Source organism: Bos javanicus, chromosome 23 (assembly GCF_032452875.1).
Source record: "Bos javanicus breed banteng chromosome 23, ARS-OSU_banteng_1.0, whole genome shotgun sequence".
In the NCBI taxonomy this organism is placed as follows: Eukaryota; Metazoa; Chordata; class Mammalia; order Artiodactyla; family Bovidae; genus Bos; species Bos javanicus.
This window is the reverse complement of record NC_083890.1, coordinates 11,305,403-11,323,410: the sequence shown is the minus strand read 5'-3', so window position 1 is coordinate 11,323,410 and position 18,008 is coordinate 11,305,403. Positions and strand designations below refer to the sequence as shown.

Here is an 18,008-nt window from a genome sequence, read left to right as displayed (position 1 = left end):
TCTCAGCCCTAACCCTATAGAGTGAAATCACCTGGAAATGTTTAGAACAAATAGCAGTGCCTGAGTCTTATCCTCAGACTGAATTAATTGGTCTGAGATGGGAACGAGGCAACAGGATTTTTAAAGCCAGGTTTAGACGCAAACACCTTGTACAATCATATCAAGACACAAGGCACCTTTGCAGTCAACCCTTCACCCATTCCCAGGCATCTATCTACTCATCTGGTCTCTACATAGGTCTGCCTTTTCCAAATGTTGTATAAATGGAATTATATACAGTATGTACCCTTTGGAGGCTGGCTTCTTTTGCTTAGCATGATGATTCTGAGATGTGTCCACTTGGTTGCATTACAGTAGTCTGGTATTTTTATTGCTGAGTAGTACTCCAGAGTATGCGTGTACCAGCTTGTTTCTCCATTCCCTAGTTGTTTCCTCCAGTTTTTGGTGATTATGAATAAAGCCACTAGAAACATTTAGGTACAAGTTTTATGAGAACATAAGTCCCTATTAATCTGGGGTAAATACCTAGAAATAGAATTACTGGTTAAGTGATTAACTGTTTAACTCAAAGAAACTGCCAAACTGTTTTTCAAAGTGGTGGTACTAGTTTGTTTCCTCACTTGCAGTGTTTAAGAGTTCCAGTTACTCGGCATGCTCATCAGCACTTGGTAATGTATTATTTTAGCATTTCTAATAGGTGTACCAGTCAATATTTTAAAAAATTCTTTACTAGAACATAGCTACAAACATTAAAGGGTATATAAATCATAAATGTACAACTATATGAATATCACAAAGTGAACATTTCAGTGTAACTACCACAAGGTTTAAAAAAAAAATCCCACATTATCAGCACCCCAGAAACATCCCCGTGCCTCCTCCTAGACATTAACCACACCCCTTGCTCCCTGCCATAGGTGGCTACTAGCCTGGCTTAACATCACACATTAGCTTTGCCTGGTTTTGAATATTATATAAATGAATGACGTTCAGTTCAGTTACTCAGTCGTATCTGACTCTTTGCAACCCCATGAACCGCAGTACACCAGGCCCCCCTGTCCATCACCAACTCCAGGAGTCCACCCAAACCCATGTCCATTGAGTCGGTGATGCCATCCAGTCATCTCATCCTCTGTCATCCTCTTCTTCTGCCCTCAATCTTTCCCAGCATTAGGGTCTTTTCAAATGAGTCAGCTCTTCACATCAGGTGGCCAAAGTACTGGAGTTTCAGCTTCAATATCAGTCCTTCTAATGAATATTCAGGACTGATCTCCCTTAGGATGGACTGGTTGGATCTCCTTGTAGTCCAAGGGACCCTCAAGAGTCTTCTCCAACACCACAGTTTAAAAGCATCAATTCTTTGGCGCTCAGCTTTCTTTATAGTCCAATTCTCACATCCATATGTGACTACTGGAAAAACCATAGCCTTGACTAGATGAACCTTTGTTGACAAAGTAATATCTCTGCTTTTTAATATGTTGTCTAGGTTGGTCATAACTTTCCTTCCAAGGATTAAGTGCCCTTTAATTTCATGGCTGCAATCACCATCTGCAGTGATTTTGGAGCCCAAAAAAAACAAAGTCAGCCACTGTTTCCACTGTTTCCCCATCTATTTGCCATGAAGTGATGGGACCAGATGCCATGATCTTAGTTTTCTGAATGTTGAGCTTTAAGCCAGCCTTTTCACTCTCCTCCTTCACTTTCATCAAAAGCCTCTTTAGTTCTTCACTTTCTGCCATAAGGGTGGTGTCATCTGCATATCTGAGGTTATTGATATTTCTCCCAGCAATCCTGATTCCAGCTTGTGCTTCATCCAGCCCGGCACTTCACATGTGCTCTGCATATAAGTTAAATAAGCAGGATGACAATATATAGCCTTGATGTACTCCTTTCCCAATTTGGAACCAGTCTATTGTTCCATGTCTGGTTCAAACTGTTGCTTCTTGACCGGCATACAGATTTCTCAGGAGGCAGGTCAGGTGGTCTGATATTCTCATCTTTTTCAGAATTTTCCACAGTTTGTTGTGATCAACACAGTCAAAGGCTTTAAGCTTAGTCAATAAAGCAGAAATAGATGTTTTCTGGAACTCTCTTGCATCGAAAAATTGCTTTTTCGATGATCCAGTGGATGTTGGTAATATGATCTCTGGTTTCTCTGCCTTTTCTAATCCAGCTTGAACATCTAGAAGTTCACGGTTCACATACTGTTGAAGCCTGGCTTAGAGAATTTTGAGTATTACTTTGCTGGCGTGTGGATGACTGCAATCGTGCAGTAGTTTGAACACTCTTTGACATTGCCCTTCTTTGGATTTAGAATGAAAACTGACCTTTTTCTAGTCCTGTGGCCACTGCTGAGTTTTCCAGATTTGCTGGCATAATTGAGTGCAGCACTTTAATAGCATCATCTTTTAGGATGTGAAATAAGCTCAACTGGGATTCCATTACCTCCACTAGCTTTGTTCATAGTAAATGCTTCCTAAAGCCCACCTGACTTTGCATTCCAGGATGTCTGGCTCTAGATGAGTGATCACACCATCATGGTTATCTAGGTCATGAAGATCTTTTTTGTATAGAAACAGAGCAAGACCTAGCTGAGCAAGATCCAGTTTTTCCCACTGCCAGTCCCTCCCATGAGGAAGCTTACACAAGCCTTCAGCCTCATCCACCAGAGGGCAGACAGAAGATGAACCACAATCCTGCAGAGGCTAGAATGAAAATCACATCACAGAAAGTTAATCAGAATGAACAAAACAGAGGGCTATGCTCCAGATGAAGGGCCAAAACCTCAGAAGAACAACTAAACGAAGTGGAGATTAGGCAACCTTCCAGAAAAAGAATTCAGAAGTGTGATAGTGAAGATCATCCAGGATCTTGGAAAAAGAACAGAGAAGATGCAAGTAATGTTTACCAAAGACCTAGAAAAACTAAAAAAAACAAGCAAACAGAGATGAACAATACATTAGAAGGAATCAATAGCAGAATAACTGAGGCAGGAGAATGGGTAAGTGACCTGGTGGTCACTTATAGATGTCTCACATCCATAAGACAGAATGGTGGAAATCACTGCTGCTGAACAGAATATAGAAAAAAGAATGAAGAAAAATGAAGACAGCCTAAGAGACCTCTGAAAATGAAAAGTGAAACTGTTAGTTGCTCAGAGACCCCTGGGACAACATTAAATGCAACAACATTTGCATTATAGAGATCCCAGAAAGAGAGAGAAAGAAAAGACCCCAAAAAATATTTTAAAAGATAATAGCTGAAAATTTCCCTAACATGGGAAAGGAAATAGTCAACCAAGTCCAGGAAGCATAAGAGTCCCAGGCAGGATAAACCCAAGGAGGAACACACCAAGACACATAGTAATCAAAACTGACAAAAATTAAAGATAAACATAAAATATTAAAAGCAACAAGAGAAAAATGACAACTAACAGACAAGGGAACTCCCCATCAGGTTATCAGCTGATTTTCTCAAAGAAACCCTATGAGCCAGAAGGGAATGGAATGATATATTTAAAGTGGTGAAAAGGAAGAACCTACAACCAAGAATACTCTATCCAGCCAGACTCTTGTTCAGGGAAAACCTAAAACCAAGAATAATACTTTACCCAGCAAAACTCTCGTTCAGATTTGACAGAGAAAGCAAAAGCTTTCTAGAGAAGCAAAAGTTAAAGAGAATTCAGCACGACCAAACCAGCTTTATTTGCAACAAATGGTAAATGAACTTCTCCAGGCAAGACACACAAGACAGGGAAAAGACCTACACAAAATAAACCTGAAACAATTAAGAAAATGGTAATAGGATCATACATATTGAAAATTACCTTAAATGTAAATGAATTAAAATGCACCAACCAAAAGACATAGACTGGCTGAGCAGATGAAAACATGTGCATGAACGCACTTCCACTTACCACATCACTCTGCTTCACCCCGCAAATTGTATGTAATTATTTTAATCATGTTATCATTGTGACTTGCAACTGTAATTATCTTTTTTAAAAATATGAATTTATTTATTTTAATTGGAGGTTAATGTAATTATCTTTTATTTTTTTGTCTGGCTATTGATTGTGAAAACTGATAAATATCTTCTACTATTGTAAAAAAGAAAGACGGTGAAGCAAACAAAAGTGAAAATGACAGGACCCCTCAAAATATTCGTGTTCATCATTTCATAATATCTATCACAGCTTTACTCCACAATCTGAAGAGAAGAAAATATAAAACAAACATCTTTTCCCAAGGGAAAAAAAAAAAAGAATATTCCATAGTTTATTTATCCATTCTACTGTTGAAAGATATTTGGGTTGCTTCCCTGGGAGTGAAAATATTGTGTGTGTGTGTGTGTGTGTGTGTGTGTGGTGTGTGTGTGGTGTGTGTGTGTGTGTGTGGTGTGTGTGTGGTGTGTGTGTGTGTGTGTGTGGTGTGTGTGGTGTGTGTGTGTGTGTGTGTGGTGTGTGTGTGGTGTGTGGTGTGTGTGGTGTGTGTGTGTGTCAGAGCTTCCCAGATGGCTCAGTGGTAAAGAATCTACCTACCAATGCAGGAGACATGGGTTCAAACTCTGGGACGGGAGACCCCCTGGAGAAAGAAATGGCAACCCACTCCAATCTTGCATGGGAAATCCCACGGACAGAGGAGCCTGGGAGCCACAATCCATGGGGTCACAAGAGTGGAACATGACTTAGCACTACACAACAACAATGTATGTATGTATGTATGTATGTATACATATATACATACACACACTTTAATAAATAATGACAAATAATTTTCCAAAATAGTTGTATCTATTTACATTTCAATCAAAAGACTACTTGGCTCCATACCTGTGTAAATATATGGCATCATTAAAATGCAATTATAGTTACTCTGACAACAGGGTGTGTCGTGGTATTCCATTATGTATTTCACAGATCATTAATGAAGCTGAACAATGTTTCATGGATACGGAACAATCGGACAGAATCTTTTGTGAAGTGCCTGGTTCTTGCCCATTTTTAAAACTGGGTTATCTTTCTTTTTCTTATTGATTTGGAGTTCTGTATACATCCAGTGGCTCAGATGGTAAAGAATCCGCCTGCAATGCCGGAGACCTGGGTTTGATCCCTGGGTTGGGAAGATCCCCTGGAGGAGGGCATGGCAACCCACTCCAGTATTCTTGCCTGGAGAAGCCCCATGGACAGAAGGGCCTAGTGGGCTGCAGTCCATGGGGTTGCAAAGAGTTGGACACAACTGAGCAACTAAGCGCGCACGCGCGCACACACACACATCCATCCAAGTATAAGCCCTTCACTGATTGTATCTTTAGCAAGTATCTTCCACTTTGAGCATGCTTTCTCTCTCTTGATATATTTTGGTGAATGGAAATTCTTAATTTTAATGTGATACCATCAGTATTTTTATAAAGTATCCCATGTATGGGCAAAATTGGAAACAGTTGAGAACCACTGCTCTAGCTGCTTGCTGGGAGGCGGAAAGCTGCATTGCCCCAAGCAGCAAGGTTTGTTCAGACTCAAGTGTCCCCAGAAGGGGTTAAACTAGATCATCTCTAACGTCCCCTTTCCAGTGCCAATTTCTATTCTGCTCACGGTGCCTTGCCAAGAGTGCCGAACCAATTTACTTAACATTTATGCTCTCCTTCAACACCATGCCAACTCAACTTAATCCTAGTGCAGGAAGATACTTTCTCCAACAGCTTAAATCTAGCAGTTTTATGCATGCAAAATAAGGCTGCTGGGCAGGCCAGCAGGATACCTGTGATACTATGAATTATAATAAGAAATATATATTTGGTATTCATCCCCATTTCTAGCACAGAGTTTCTAAAACCCTTGAAATTTCCTAAGTGGTAAGAGAGATCAAGGTATTCTTTGTTATGTTAATGAGGTGACTTTTGGAATGCCCCAGGGTCACCTACGAGGTCTGGCTGTCAAGGGAACCAATCCAGTGACTGGAGGGCTGGAACTCAGTCTATCTTAGTTAACATCAGATTTCAGTCCCACCCCTCAAGCCCTGGGAGGGGAGAGAGGCTAGAGGTTGATCATCACTGGCCAGTAATTCAATCAATTACACATATATAATAAAGTCTCCATAAAAACCCAAAAGGATGGGGTTTAAGCAGGGAAGCTCTGTGTATTTTCCCATATACAACCCTAAAGGAAATCAGTCCTGAATATTCATGGAAGGACTGATGCTGAAGCTCCAATACTTTGGCCACCTGATGCAAAGAACTGACTCATTGGAAAAGACCCTCATGCTGGGAAAGATTGAAGGCAGGAGGAGAAGGGGACGACAGAAGAAGAGATGGTTGGATGGCATCACTGACTCAATGGACATGAGTTTGAGCAAGCTCCAGGAGTTGGTGATGGACAAGGGTCACAAAGAGTTGGACACGACTGAGCGACTGAATTGAAGTGATAACATCTTTTTCATGAGGATGTTCACCTGTATCCCCGACCATATCCTTTTACAATAAACCGGTAAATGTAAGAAAATGTATTCCTGAGTTGTGAATCACTCTGAAGCTGATTAATTATATCCAAAATGGGAGGTGGCCATGGGAACCTCTGATTTAGCCAGTCAGCCAGAAGTACAGGTTAAAACCTGGACTTGCAACTGGCACCCAAAGTTCAAGGACAGGGTCCTTGGAACCTCCAACGTATAACCAGTCAGAAACACAGATGTTAGTTAACCTGGGGTTGTGACTCGTATCTGAAGTGGAAAGCAGTCTTGTGGGACTGAGCCCTCTATCTGTAGAATCTGATGCTATCTCAGGTAGACAGATGTGGGGTAGGGAGGGAAATCCCCCACACCTGTTGGAAATGGTCTCAGAATCATCTTAATACCCTTCCTCCTAACAGGTATCTTTAAAATCCTTTCAACCAGAGCAGTGCAAAGTGGTGTCAAAAGACATTTCATACTTCCTAATCCTTAACTGGTTACAGTAGAATTTCTCTCACTTCACAATCTATATTTTCACTGTATTTGCACTTTAGGTACAAATTTCACATATGCACTTCAGGTACTTCCTAATTGCTGGGTCTATACATTATTTCAACTTCCTTAGTATTTGTGGTTTTCAAATTTGTTTCAAGCAAAAAAAAAAAAAAAAAGTTAAGGAAATCTTCCTTAGATTAGAGCACTAATACATGAAACATGTTAAAAGTGAGGGACGGGGTTTGCTGTAGGAAAGGAGGGGGAAGAGAAGGAGCAAGTGTAATCAGTGCAGCTCCTCCTGTTCCCCATGCCCTGAATCACAGGTGTACCCTAGAATCATCATCAGATTCCCAAGGTCTCTGGACCTTTGACTCACAAGAGACGAAACTCCCTGGTAACTTAGTTTCTGGAACAGGACCTATTGCCCCAACACAGGTGTTCCTTTGCTGTTCAGTCGCTACCTCATGCTGCACTCTTTTGTGACCACATGGATTGCAGCCCCCAGGCTCCTCAGTCCGTGGGATTTCCCAAGCAAGAATACTGGAATGGGTTGCCATTTCTTTCTCCAGGGGATTTTCCTGACCCAGGGATCGAACCCTCATCTCCTGCATTGGCAGGTGGACTCTTTACCATTGAGCCACCAGGGAAGCCCAGATGTTCCTTACAAAGTAACTTATTTTGGCATAATCTAACCTCTGGCAGCATAGAGAAGTAGCCATCTCTGGGCAAGACAAGTAAGTAGCTATGGTAGAAGATACATTTTTTAATCTTTTAATTTTGTACCATGTATTACCTTGAAGGAGGGAAAAAACCCTAACCTAAAAATAAATAGGCAGGAGGGAGATTCAAGAGGGAGGGGATATACATATACCTATGATTGATTCACATTGATATATGGCAGAAACCAACACAATATTGTAAAGCAATTATCCTCCAATTAAAAATAAATAAAAATTTTTAAAAATCCAATAAAAGTATCTAGGCTTCTCTGGATTACTGTACCTTGTTGTCCTTAATTGTCCACTGGCCCTCAGCATTCTGTTTCAAAATACAGTGGTTTCGGGAAATCATCAGAGGGCAGATTTTTGATACCAACTGGTATGTAACACCAAATCCTCGCCCTACAGTCACCTAGGAAGATAATAACAAAGAGACACAATCAGCCACGGCACTGAAAAAGGAGGTCCTTTACCGTCTTGTCAACCAGCAGTATTCACAAGTCTTGACTTATGAAAGCAGACTCCCACAAACCCCAAATAGATCGTTAGCCATCTCCTCCTTCATTTGCCACTGGAGCCACTGAGTAGAAAAAGGCAAAAAGCTGTGATGAGATAGTTGAACAGAGTTAGCCATGGAGTATTAGGGTTGGTTAATGAGAGTCAATTCCTAGGCAGGTTGATCAGAAGTCGGGGTCCCCGAAGAGGAGAAAGGGGTCTGGGGCTCTCGAAGCAGAGACAGGGGTCTAGGGTTCTCGAGGAGGAGGAAAGGACAAACTTTTTTTTTTCCCTCTACATTCCTTAGTCTTAGTCACATATAACATTTTTTCCTTTAAGCCCAGAACTGATAATTACACAACAAACAACTCAGTTTAAACTTCGTACTAAGGATTATATAACAACAACGTATCCTGCTTGAGGACAGTTTCTCCTTCCTGAAAACCTTCTGGCTAATCCTGTTATCTTAAAATGTAAATTATGGGAGTAGGTCTAGTAAGATCTTTACAACCTTGAGACATTCTTTTGATTTATTATTTTAATAACTAGTTAAAAAGTATATAACTCCCTTGCTAACACTCGGGAAGGGGGGCTCTCCATCCCCCTCTGATATCTACATAGAAGCTTTCCTGTCCCTTTTCACTTTAATAAAACTCTGCTGTACAAAAGCTCTTGAGTGATCAAACCTGGTCCCTGGTCCTGAAGTTAAATCTTCAGATTCTGAAAGGCCACTCATAGGATGGAGGATTCCTTTCTACACACCCCCATCAACTAGTCTTAAACACTACCAAGAACTATAGCTTCTATACAAGACAGTCTCTCCAATTTTTTAATGGCTCTGACTTGGCCTCTTTCTTCCTATAAATTCCATTCTTTGACCCAGGCTCTGCTCTGGGCACCACCAGAAAAATCTCCAATCCCCCCTTTTCACATGGCAGCTATGAAGTATCTATCGAATCTTCCCTTTTCTTGACCCTGTGTTTCCAATTACTTCGAAGTAACTCCATGGCATAGGTTTGAGTCTTTCTGCCATCCTATGGGTCTGTGAAGAGACCTCTGGTTTGCTTTTATTCCTGGATGCCACATCAAGAAAAATAAACCTAATTTTTATTACACAGATGGATGCAAGTATCACTTTCCCAGTCCTAGATATTATCACTGGAGCATATAAAATGCATTGGCTTTCATGGCAGATATATCACACTGTCAATGTATCCTTAGGCTGAGGAATAATTAGATCTCTTGGTCTAATCCTCCCCTGAAAGAAAGAAGGAAAGTAAGCCGAGCACCAAAGAACTGATGCTTTTGAACTGTGGTATTGGAGAAGACTCAAGAGTCCCTTGGACTGCAAGAAGCCCAAACCAATCAATCCTAAAGGAAATCAGTCCTTTAGGAAATATTCATAGAAGGACTGATGCTGAAGCTGAAACTCCAATACTTTGGCCACCTGATTCAAAGAACTGACTCATTGGAAAAGACTTTGATGCTAGAAAAGACTGAAGGCAGGAGGAGAAGGGGATGACAGAGGATGAGATGGTTGGATGGCATCACTGACTTAATGGACCAGAGTTTGAGCAAGTTCCGGGAGTTGGTGATGGACAAGGAAGCCTGGCATGCTGCAGTCCATGGGGTCAAAAAGAGTTGGACATGACTAAGTGACTGAACTGAACCCTCCCCTAAAAATTTTTATGCTAAATCATGTCTCTTCTATCCTGAATTTGACTAGTTGGATTCCAGTGCAGGATCAATTGATTCCTATTAAATTTCATCTTGTTAGTTCAGCCTATCATGAGCTTGTCAAGACCTTTCTAAATTTTTCATCTGCCATCAGACATACTCAGTATCTCTTCCAGCTTGAGTCACCCACCAAATTGATATGATGCCCTCTGTACCTTCATTCAAGATACAGATAAAAAGATTAAAATAGGCTGCAACCAGAGGCAAAGCTCTCAGGACAGTCTAGTAAACATTCTACCACACAATTCAGCGATCGCCTTCAACAGTTATGAAATGAAAGTCGCTCAGTTGTGTCCAACTCTTTGTGACCCCATGGACTATATAGTCCATGGAATTCTCCAGGCCAGAATACTGGAGTGGGTAGCCATGACCTTCTCCAGGGGATCTTCCTGACCCAGGGATCGAACCCAGGTCTCCCGCATTGCAGGCGGCTTCTTTACCAGTTGAGCCATCCCTAGTGTCTCAAGAGGGTAAAGCATCTGCCCACTGGGCAGAAGACCTGGGTTCGATCCCTGGGTGGGGAAGATCCTCTGGAGAAGGAAACGGCAACCCACTCCAGTACTCTTACCTGGAAAACGCCATGGACGGAGAAGTCTGGTAGGCTACACTCCATGGAGTCACAGAGTCAGACAAGACTGAGCGACTTCACTTTCAACAGTTATAGTTCAACCAAAAGATGAAAAAGTCTTTATTTTCCATTTTATCCATAAGGACAGGTTGCAATGAACTCCCAGTTCACATCTAACATATTTTTTTGACAAACCAGTCGAGTTCATAATAACCCTGTGAAGGAAGGAAATAAGATTCTTCTGGAATCCAGATCACAGAATTTGCTGCTTTTTCTTCTTGGTACACAAGTCACCTCTTTAATGATCTATAACCCCAACCTTACCTGGGAATATTAAGCCAAATAGTCTGTGGTTTTCTAAAAAATGCCCCTTTTGTTCCTTTTGAAATTCTTTCAAAATAATTCCTGTCCTCAGTCCCTCAAAAAGCACCACAGCTCTTTGCCCCAATCTATTCCTCCCCACAAACTCTCATCTCAGTAACTCATACAACCACCCAACCCACTGCTTAGCCTCAAACCCAGGAGCCATCCATGTCCCTCATCCGGATCCACATTCAAATCATCAGCAAAATCTACTGGCTGTTAATTCAAATATGCCCTAAATCTGTTCACTTCTATCAGTGGCCTCTATCTTAATTCAAACCACACTGCTTCCTCTAGTTACGCTGTTTTTGCTCCTGTGCTAGCCCCCATTCTTTACACAGTAGCTAGAGTAGTAATATAAAAACCTTAAACCATGTCTTCCCCTTTCTTAAAATTCTCCTTCCTTCCACAGTCTCTAAGGCGCTCAATGTCCTAACTCCATCTTTTCAGTTTATCTCACATCATGGTTAGAAACACTGACTTCTACCTGAGGGTATTTTCACCTGTCTCCTCTGATTAGAACATTCTTCTTTCAAACATTTGCATGGGCTCCTTCCCATCTTTCAAGTTTCAGCTCCTCAGAGGCCTAACCCTGATTACCTGATCTAAAGTTGCTGCCTGCTCCTTCCCTCGCCATTGCATCCCTTCACATTATTAGCATGTGCTTACCACAATCCAAAATTACCTTGCTTGTTTCACTTATTTTTGTCTACTTTTGTTTTTCTAAATTTATATTTAGAATTTAAATTTCATGAGCAGGGACCTTATCCATCTTGTGTACCACAGTATTTCTGTACTCCTTAGAGCCTCTTTCTGCTCAGTAAATATTTGTGAATAAATGGAAGAATAAAGAGATCTTGCTTATGAGTCCTCCTGGATTCCAGGAGATGGGTGTTTTTTAGGTCAGAAGTTGGAAAATGGGTTATTACCACTGGAAACCACGGAGCAGCAGCCAGGAACCTTACAAATCTGACTTGTTTGCCTTTAAAATGTAGTGATCACCTCAACCAAAATCCTGAGTCTGAAGTTTCTCAATGTTTTGACAGTTTGCCAGAAATTAATTATAGAAGTTCCTCTGAACACACCTATCCTTTAAAAATGGAATGTTAAGGATTTATCTGTCATCCATATTCAATAAGAATTTCCATTTAGGTAGCTTTATTTCTAGCAAGAAAGTATTCAATATTCCACTTTAATATTTGAGGGGAGACAGACTGCCATTATGGGTAGCCTGGAGAAAATAATACAAAAAAGGGAATAATGAGTGCTTTTTCTGAAATTGCCTATGAACTCTGAATCCAGGAAAAGAAGGAAACACTTTTTTGTCTTTCCCTTCACTATCTGGTCCTAGAATATACCCTGATACACTGATAATTCATCTACACCATGGTCAGAGTCTGCATGAGCTTATCTGAATATCCATCATCATTCATAACATAAAAGTAAATTTCCCAAGGGAACTGAATGCCAAATTATCAATTAACGGCTATGGGTTGTTTCCATTTACAAAGTTGTGCCAGCCTCTTCACTTACTGACAGTATTAGCCTACAAGTTAATCCTGTCCTTACCCACCTTTACTAATGCTTTCCTCCTAGGCATGACTCCTGCATGCGTGTATGCTAAGTTGCTTCAGTCGTGTCCGACTCTGCAACCCTATGGGCTGTAGCCTACCAGGCTCCTCTGTCCTTGGGATTCTCCAGTAAGAATACTGGCATGGGTTGCCATGCCCTTCTCCAGGGGATCTCCCAGACCCAGGGATCAAACCAGCGTCTCCTGCGACTCCTTCATTGCAGGCAGATACCACTGAGCCACCGGAGAAGCCCAGGCATGACTCCTACTGTATCCCAAATGACCATCAACTCCTCTTGGATGATCCTTTCCCTTTTAACAACTCTCTTAGGGCTTCCCTGGTGGCTCAGCTGATAAAGAATCTGCCTGTAATGTGGGAAACCTGGGTTCAATCCCTGGGTTGGGAAGAACCCCTGAAGAAGGGAATGGCTACCCACTCCAATATTCTGGCCTGGAGAATTTCATGGACTGTATAATCCATGGGGTCACAAAGAGTTGGACACAACTGAGTGACTTTCACTTTCACTAGGGCAAAAAGCTTCGTGAAAACCAAATACAAGAGAAGAAAAAAAGAAAAATGAAGATACAATGGTTTTCCCCAAAGGCATAGATTATAAAGGGCCTGGGAACTAGCTAATTTGCAATAAGTCTATCTGTTTTTCTACCAAGCTCTCTTGATTGGTTTAAGAAATTTAAAGACACCCATTCAGGCAGACAATTTGCTACAGTATTTCCTTCAGTGAAATGAGAGGAACTTTCATTATTACAGCTGAGACTTTGGGGGAACTGGGAAGGCAAGAAACTGACCTTACTCTGCTGTTGTAACTAAATGGTATCAGCATACCTCCTAAAATCTTGTGTGCACCATCCTGTGCTATGGTTTGGAGACTGTTACAATTAGCAAGACATCACGTCTTGGCTTTGACTCAAGCTCTGCTCATACACACTGCATGCTGTGTACGAACCATTTCCTAAGATCCGACCTGCAGACAGCCAGGCCTATGAGGAGAGCCCCATTAGAGGTAGCCTCACAAAAAATTATCCGATAGTTTAAAATATGTATAGGAGCACTTTATAGTCCCCTTGCCCTTGCTGCAGAGTCTTTAACTCTTTGCGCCTGCACCCTCCCCAAGATTCTCAGTACTACCAAGCTATTCAGAAGCAATGAATTAATGCATCACAACTGAAATTTTTTCTTTTTTTAATGGGGGTGGGGAAAGTTGGGTGGGCTGTGCAGCATGTGGAATCTTAGTTTCCCAACCAGGGATGGAACCCGTGCCCCATGCATTTGAAAGGCAGAGTGTTAACCACTGGATGGTCAGGTAAGTCCCCATGGCAACTGAATCTTAAAGAATGAATTAACATGACTACTAAATTCCTTATAGGGTTGTGTGTGGGTGTGGTACATGTGCAGGGCTTGCATTAAGTGATGTACGTGAAAGTTTGGCCCTATAGAAAGTAAGGTATAGTTACTATCATGCAGGTGTTAAGTATCGTCATTTGTTAAACTTCCCCAAAGTAGGGTGACTTCCCTGGTGGTCCAGTGATTAAGAATCTGCCTTGCAATGCAGAGGGATGTGGGTTCAATCCCTGGTAGGGGAACTAAGATCCCACATGCTGTGGAGCAACTAAGCCTGCACACCACAACTACTGAGCCCACACGCCACAATAAAAGATCCTGCATGATGCAGTGAAGATCCTGCATACCGTAACTAAGATCAAATAAATGAATTAATTAAAAAAAAAAAACCTTCCCCAAAGTATATGCTTTTGGAAAGGGCCACGCAGGGAAGGTCAATGCTCTCAAACTGAAAGAAAGAAGGCCTAATGTGGACTTTTAGGCACTGATAACACAGAGAGAGAGAGATTTGGGGGCACAGGTATCTTCCGGGTGTTCTTCAATTCACAGCATACAAGTAATCCTTTATAATCACCAAATCTAGCAATATTTAAGGCTGAACTTGAATGCCTCCTCTGACTGTTCTTAGGATGTTGTTGTTCAGTTGCTAAATCATGTCTGACTCTTTGAGACCCCATGAACTACAGCGTGTCAGGCTTCTCTGTCCTTCACTATCTTCTGGAATTTGCTCAAACTCATATCGATTGAGTCGGTAATGCTACCCAACTATCTCACCCTCTGTTGCTCCTCCTCCTGCTCTCAATCTTTCCCAGCATCAAGGTCTTTTCTAAGGAGTTAGTTCTTTTGCATCAGGTGGTCAAAGTATTGGTGCTTCAGCATCAGTCCTTCCAATGAATATTCAGGGTTGATTTCCTTTAGGATTTACTGGTTTAATCTCGCAGTCTAAGGGACTCTCAAGAGTCTTCTCAGAGAAGGCAATGCCAACCCACTCCAGTACTCTTGCCTGGAGAATGCCATGGACGGAGGAGCCTGGTAGGCTGCAGTCCATGAGGTCGCTAAGAGTCAGACATGACTCGAGACTTCACTTTCACTTTTACGATTTGGAGAAAGAAATGACAACCCACTCCAGTATTCTTGCCTGGAGAATAACAGGGATGGCGGAGCCTGGTGGGCTGCCGTCTATGGGGGCACATAGAGTTGGACACAACTGAAGCAACTTAGCAGCAGCAGCAGCAAGTCTTCTCCAACACCACAATTTGAAAGCATCAATTCTATGGCACTCAGACTATTTTATGATCCAACTCTCACATCTGTACATGACTACTGGAAAAACCACAGCTTTAACTATATGGACTTTTCTGGCAAAGTGATGTCCCTGCTTTTTAATACGTTGTCTAGGTTTGTCACAGCTTTCTTTCCAAGGAGCAAGCATCTTTCAATTTCACGATTGCAGTCACAATCCACAGTGATTTTGGAGCCCAAGAAAATAAAATGTGTTACTGTTTCTACTCTATCTCCATCTACTTGCCATGAAGTGATGGGACTGGACGCCATGATCTTAGTTTTTTGAATGCTGAGCTTTAAGCCAGTTTTTTCACTCTCCTCTTCACTTTCATCAAGAGGCTCTTCAGTTCTTCACTTTCTGCCATTAGAGTGATATCATCTGCATATCTGAGTTTACTTCTCCTAGCAAACTTGATTCTAGCTTGTGATTCATCCAGCCCAGAATTTTGCATGATGTACTCTGCATAAAAGTTAACTAACCAAGGTGATGATATACGGCCTTGATGTACTACTTTCCCAATTTTGAATCAGTCTGTTGTTTCACGTCAGGTTCTAACTGTTGCTTCTTGACCTGCACATAGGATTCTCAAGAGACAGGTAAGGTGGTCTGGTATTTCCATCTCTTTAAGAATTTCCCACAGTTCGTTGTGATCCACACAGTCAAAGGCTTCAGTATAGTCAATGAATCAGAAATAGATGTTTTTCCGGAATTCCCTTGTTTTCTCCGTGACCCAACAGATGCAGGAAATTTGATCTCTTGTTCCTCTGCCTTTTCTAAATTTACCTGGTACATGTGGAAGTTCTCAGTTCATGTACTGCTGAAGGATTTTGAGCATTACCTTGCTAGTATGTGAAATGAGTGCAACTGTACAGTAGTTTGAACATTCTCTGGCATTGTCCTTTGGGACTGGAATGAAAACTAACTTTTTTCAGTCCTGTGGCAGCTGTTGACTTTTCCAAATTTGCTGACATACTGAGTGCAGCACTTTTACAACATTATCTCTTAGGATTTGAAATAGCTCAGCTGGAACTCTGTCACATCTACTGGCTTTGTTTGTAGTAATGCTTCCTAATGCCCACTTGACTTCACACTCCAGGATGTCTGGCTTTAGGTCAGTGACCACACCGTTGTGGTTATCTGGGTCATTAAGACCTTTTTTGTATAGTTCTTCTGTGTATTCTTGCCACCTCTTCTTAATCTCTTCTGTTAGGTCCTTACTGTTTCTGTCGTTTATCGTGCCCATCTGTACATGAAATGTTCCCCTTGACATTTCCAATTTTCTTGAGGAGATATCTGGTCTTTCCGATTCTATTGTTTTACTCTATTTCTTTGCACTGATCACTTAAGAAGGCTTTCTTATCTCTCCTTGCTATTGTCTGGAACTCCGCATTCAGTTGAGTGTTTGTTTCCCTTTCTCCCTTGCCTTTTGGTTCTCTCCTTTTCTCACTTATTTGTAAAGCCTTCTCAGACAACCGTGCTGCCTTCTTTTCCTTAATACTAAATAAACCACAGCTTGGCACTTGATTAGCCTCTGCATGGATGTTCTCAAATTGCTTCATTGTATAAAATCCTCCTTTCCCCATTCAAGCAGTGAACTCTTTGAGAATAGAAGTCATTATTTATCCCTCTCGTACTATACCAAACAATGTAAGTACTCAACAAATACCCAAGAGACTGAACCGAGATCACTTAACTTACAGGAAAATTTTAATTAAACATACAAAATTACCTAAAGACTTCTTTGTCCTTCACACAAATGTTTCCAAAACCAAAACGGTTCCCAGTCACCCCAAAATGGTGCCTGATCTAGCTATCCTTTCCAAGTAGACTGCATTCTCTTTTCCCGCTCTCTCCCATCATCCTCTGTAAAACCACCACCTCAGGCCTAGCGGCCCCCAACCGAAACCGTGCCTCACCTCTCAAGTGTCTTTGTTTTGCATTTATGACAGCACCAGAGAACGTCATAAACGGCCTCTGGTGAGAATTCTCATATTTCTGAAGCCCTACCCCAACCTAGGAGGTGCCAATGGGCTGTACCGAGACTCACAGAATTGTGGCCCACATCAAAGCGTCAATTCTCATGAACTAGTAAAGAAAAAGACACTTTTACGTTAAAGCCTGGGTATTTTAAGGGACACTACCCCAAACTCGCAATCGTTTTCAAAATAAACTCGAGAAAGTTTCCTCTCTCAGCAGTCCTCCGAGCTTCCCTCTCAGACCCCGGGCGGCTCCATGATTCTCGGAAGTCCGGGCAGCTCCGCCTCCCAGTTCCGCCACCCGAGCGGGCGCCGTCGCGCTCCGTGAGACCCACAGTCGTCTCCTTTCCCCTCGAAACCCCAGCAGTCCTCACAGCCTCTACGCTCACCTTTCGCTCTGCCCCTCGACCAGGCTCCTTCCCGCAACCCAGACACCTGGCCCAGCTCGGCCCTTGGGCCTAGGGCGCTGTCCAAGGGGCCATCTTTTCTCCCGCACACCTCCCACCTGAGACCGCCCCCGCCCCCCGCCTCCAAACCTCTCGCACCAGGTGCCTTTCTCCGTTCCCTCCTCACCCCTCCCACCCCTCACCGCTCTCCTCTACTTCTCCCAACTCCTCCTTCCGGTTCATCCCTCCCGCCCGGACACAAGGCCACCCTGGGACCCCAGCCTCCTCCAAACCCCTTCCCTCGCCTCAAGAAGACCCCTCCCGCTCACCTCGTTGCCATCCTCCAGCAGCAGCCACTCGGTGTTCATCCCCACTCGCCGCAAGCACCAGCTCCGTTCACCCGCGCGGCCTTCCGTGACCAGGGAGCCGGGATCCCCCATAGTCCACTCGGACCAGGGTAGCAGTCAGCACACAGCGAGACCCTGACGTGGGTTCCCGCCGCCTCTTGGCTTCCTCGCGGGCGCCATACCTACACCACAGACAGAAGCAGTCGCTACGGGCTCACGATCGTTGTGAAGGTTCGCTTGGGCTCCGCCCCCAGCCCGCCC

At 42.6% G+C, this 18,008-nt stretch overlaps 1 protein-coding gene across 10 annotated transcripts in view; it reads right to left on the bottom strand.

Moving 5' to 3' along the window:
* The window catches only part of RNF8 (ring finger protein 8), a 37,178-nt gene extending 19,179 nt beyond the window's left edge, over nt 1-17,999 (bottom strand). The window contains exons 1-3 of one of the 10 annotated variants that reach the window (XR_009732775.1): nt 17,730-17,814; nt 10,461-10,675; nt 7,944-8,072 (exon numbers count right to left, since the gene is read on the bottom strand). Coding sequence is in view for 4 of the 10 variants with exons in the window: in XM_061398049.1 (XP_061254033.1) it covers nt 7,944-8,072; nt 17,730-17,840 (240 nt within the window). In the remaining 6 variants the exon portion in view is untranslated. Of the gene's footprint in view, nt 1-7,943; nt 8,073-10,460; nt 10,676-17,403; nt 17,492-17,729 lie in introns of those variants that run through there. The other 9 variants (XR_009732772.1, XR_009732776.1, XR_009732774.1 and 6 more) reach the window with 9 other exon arrangements.
* Nucleotides 18,000-18,008: the final 9 nt, after the last annotated feature.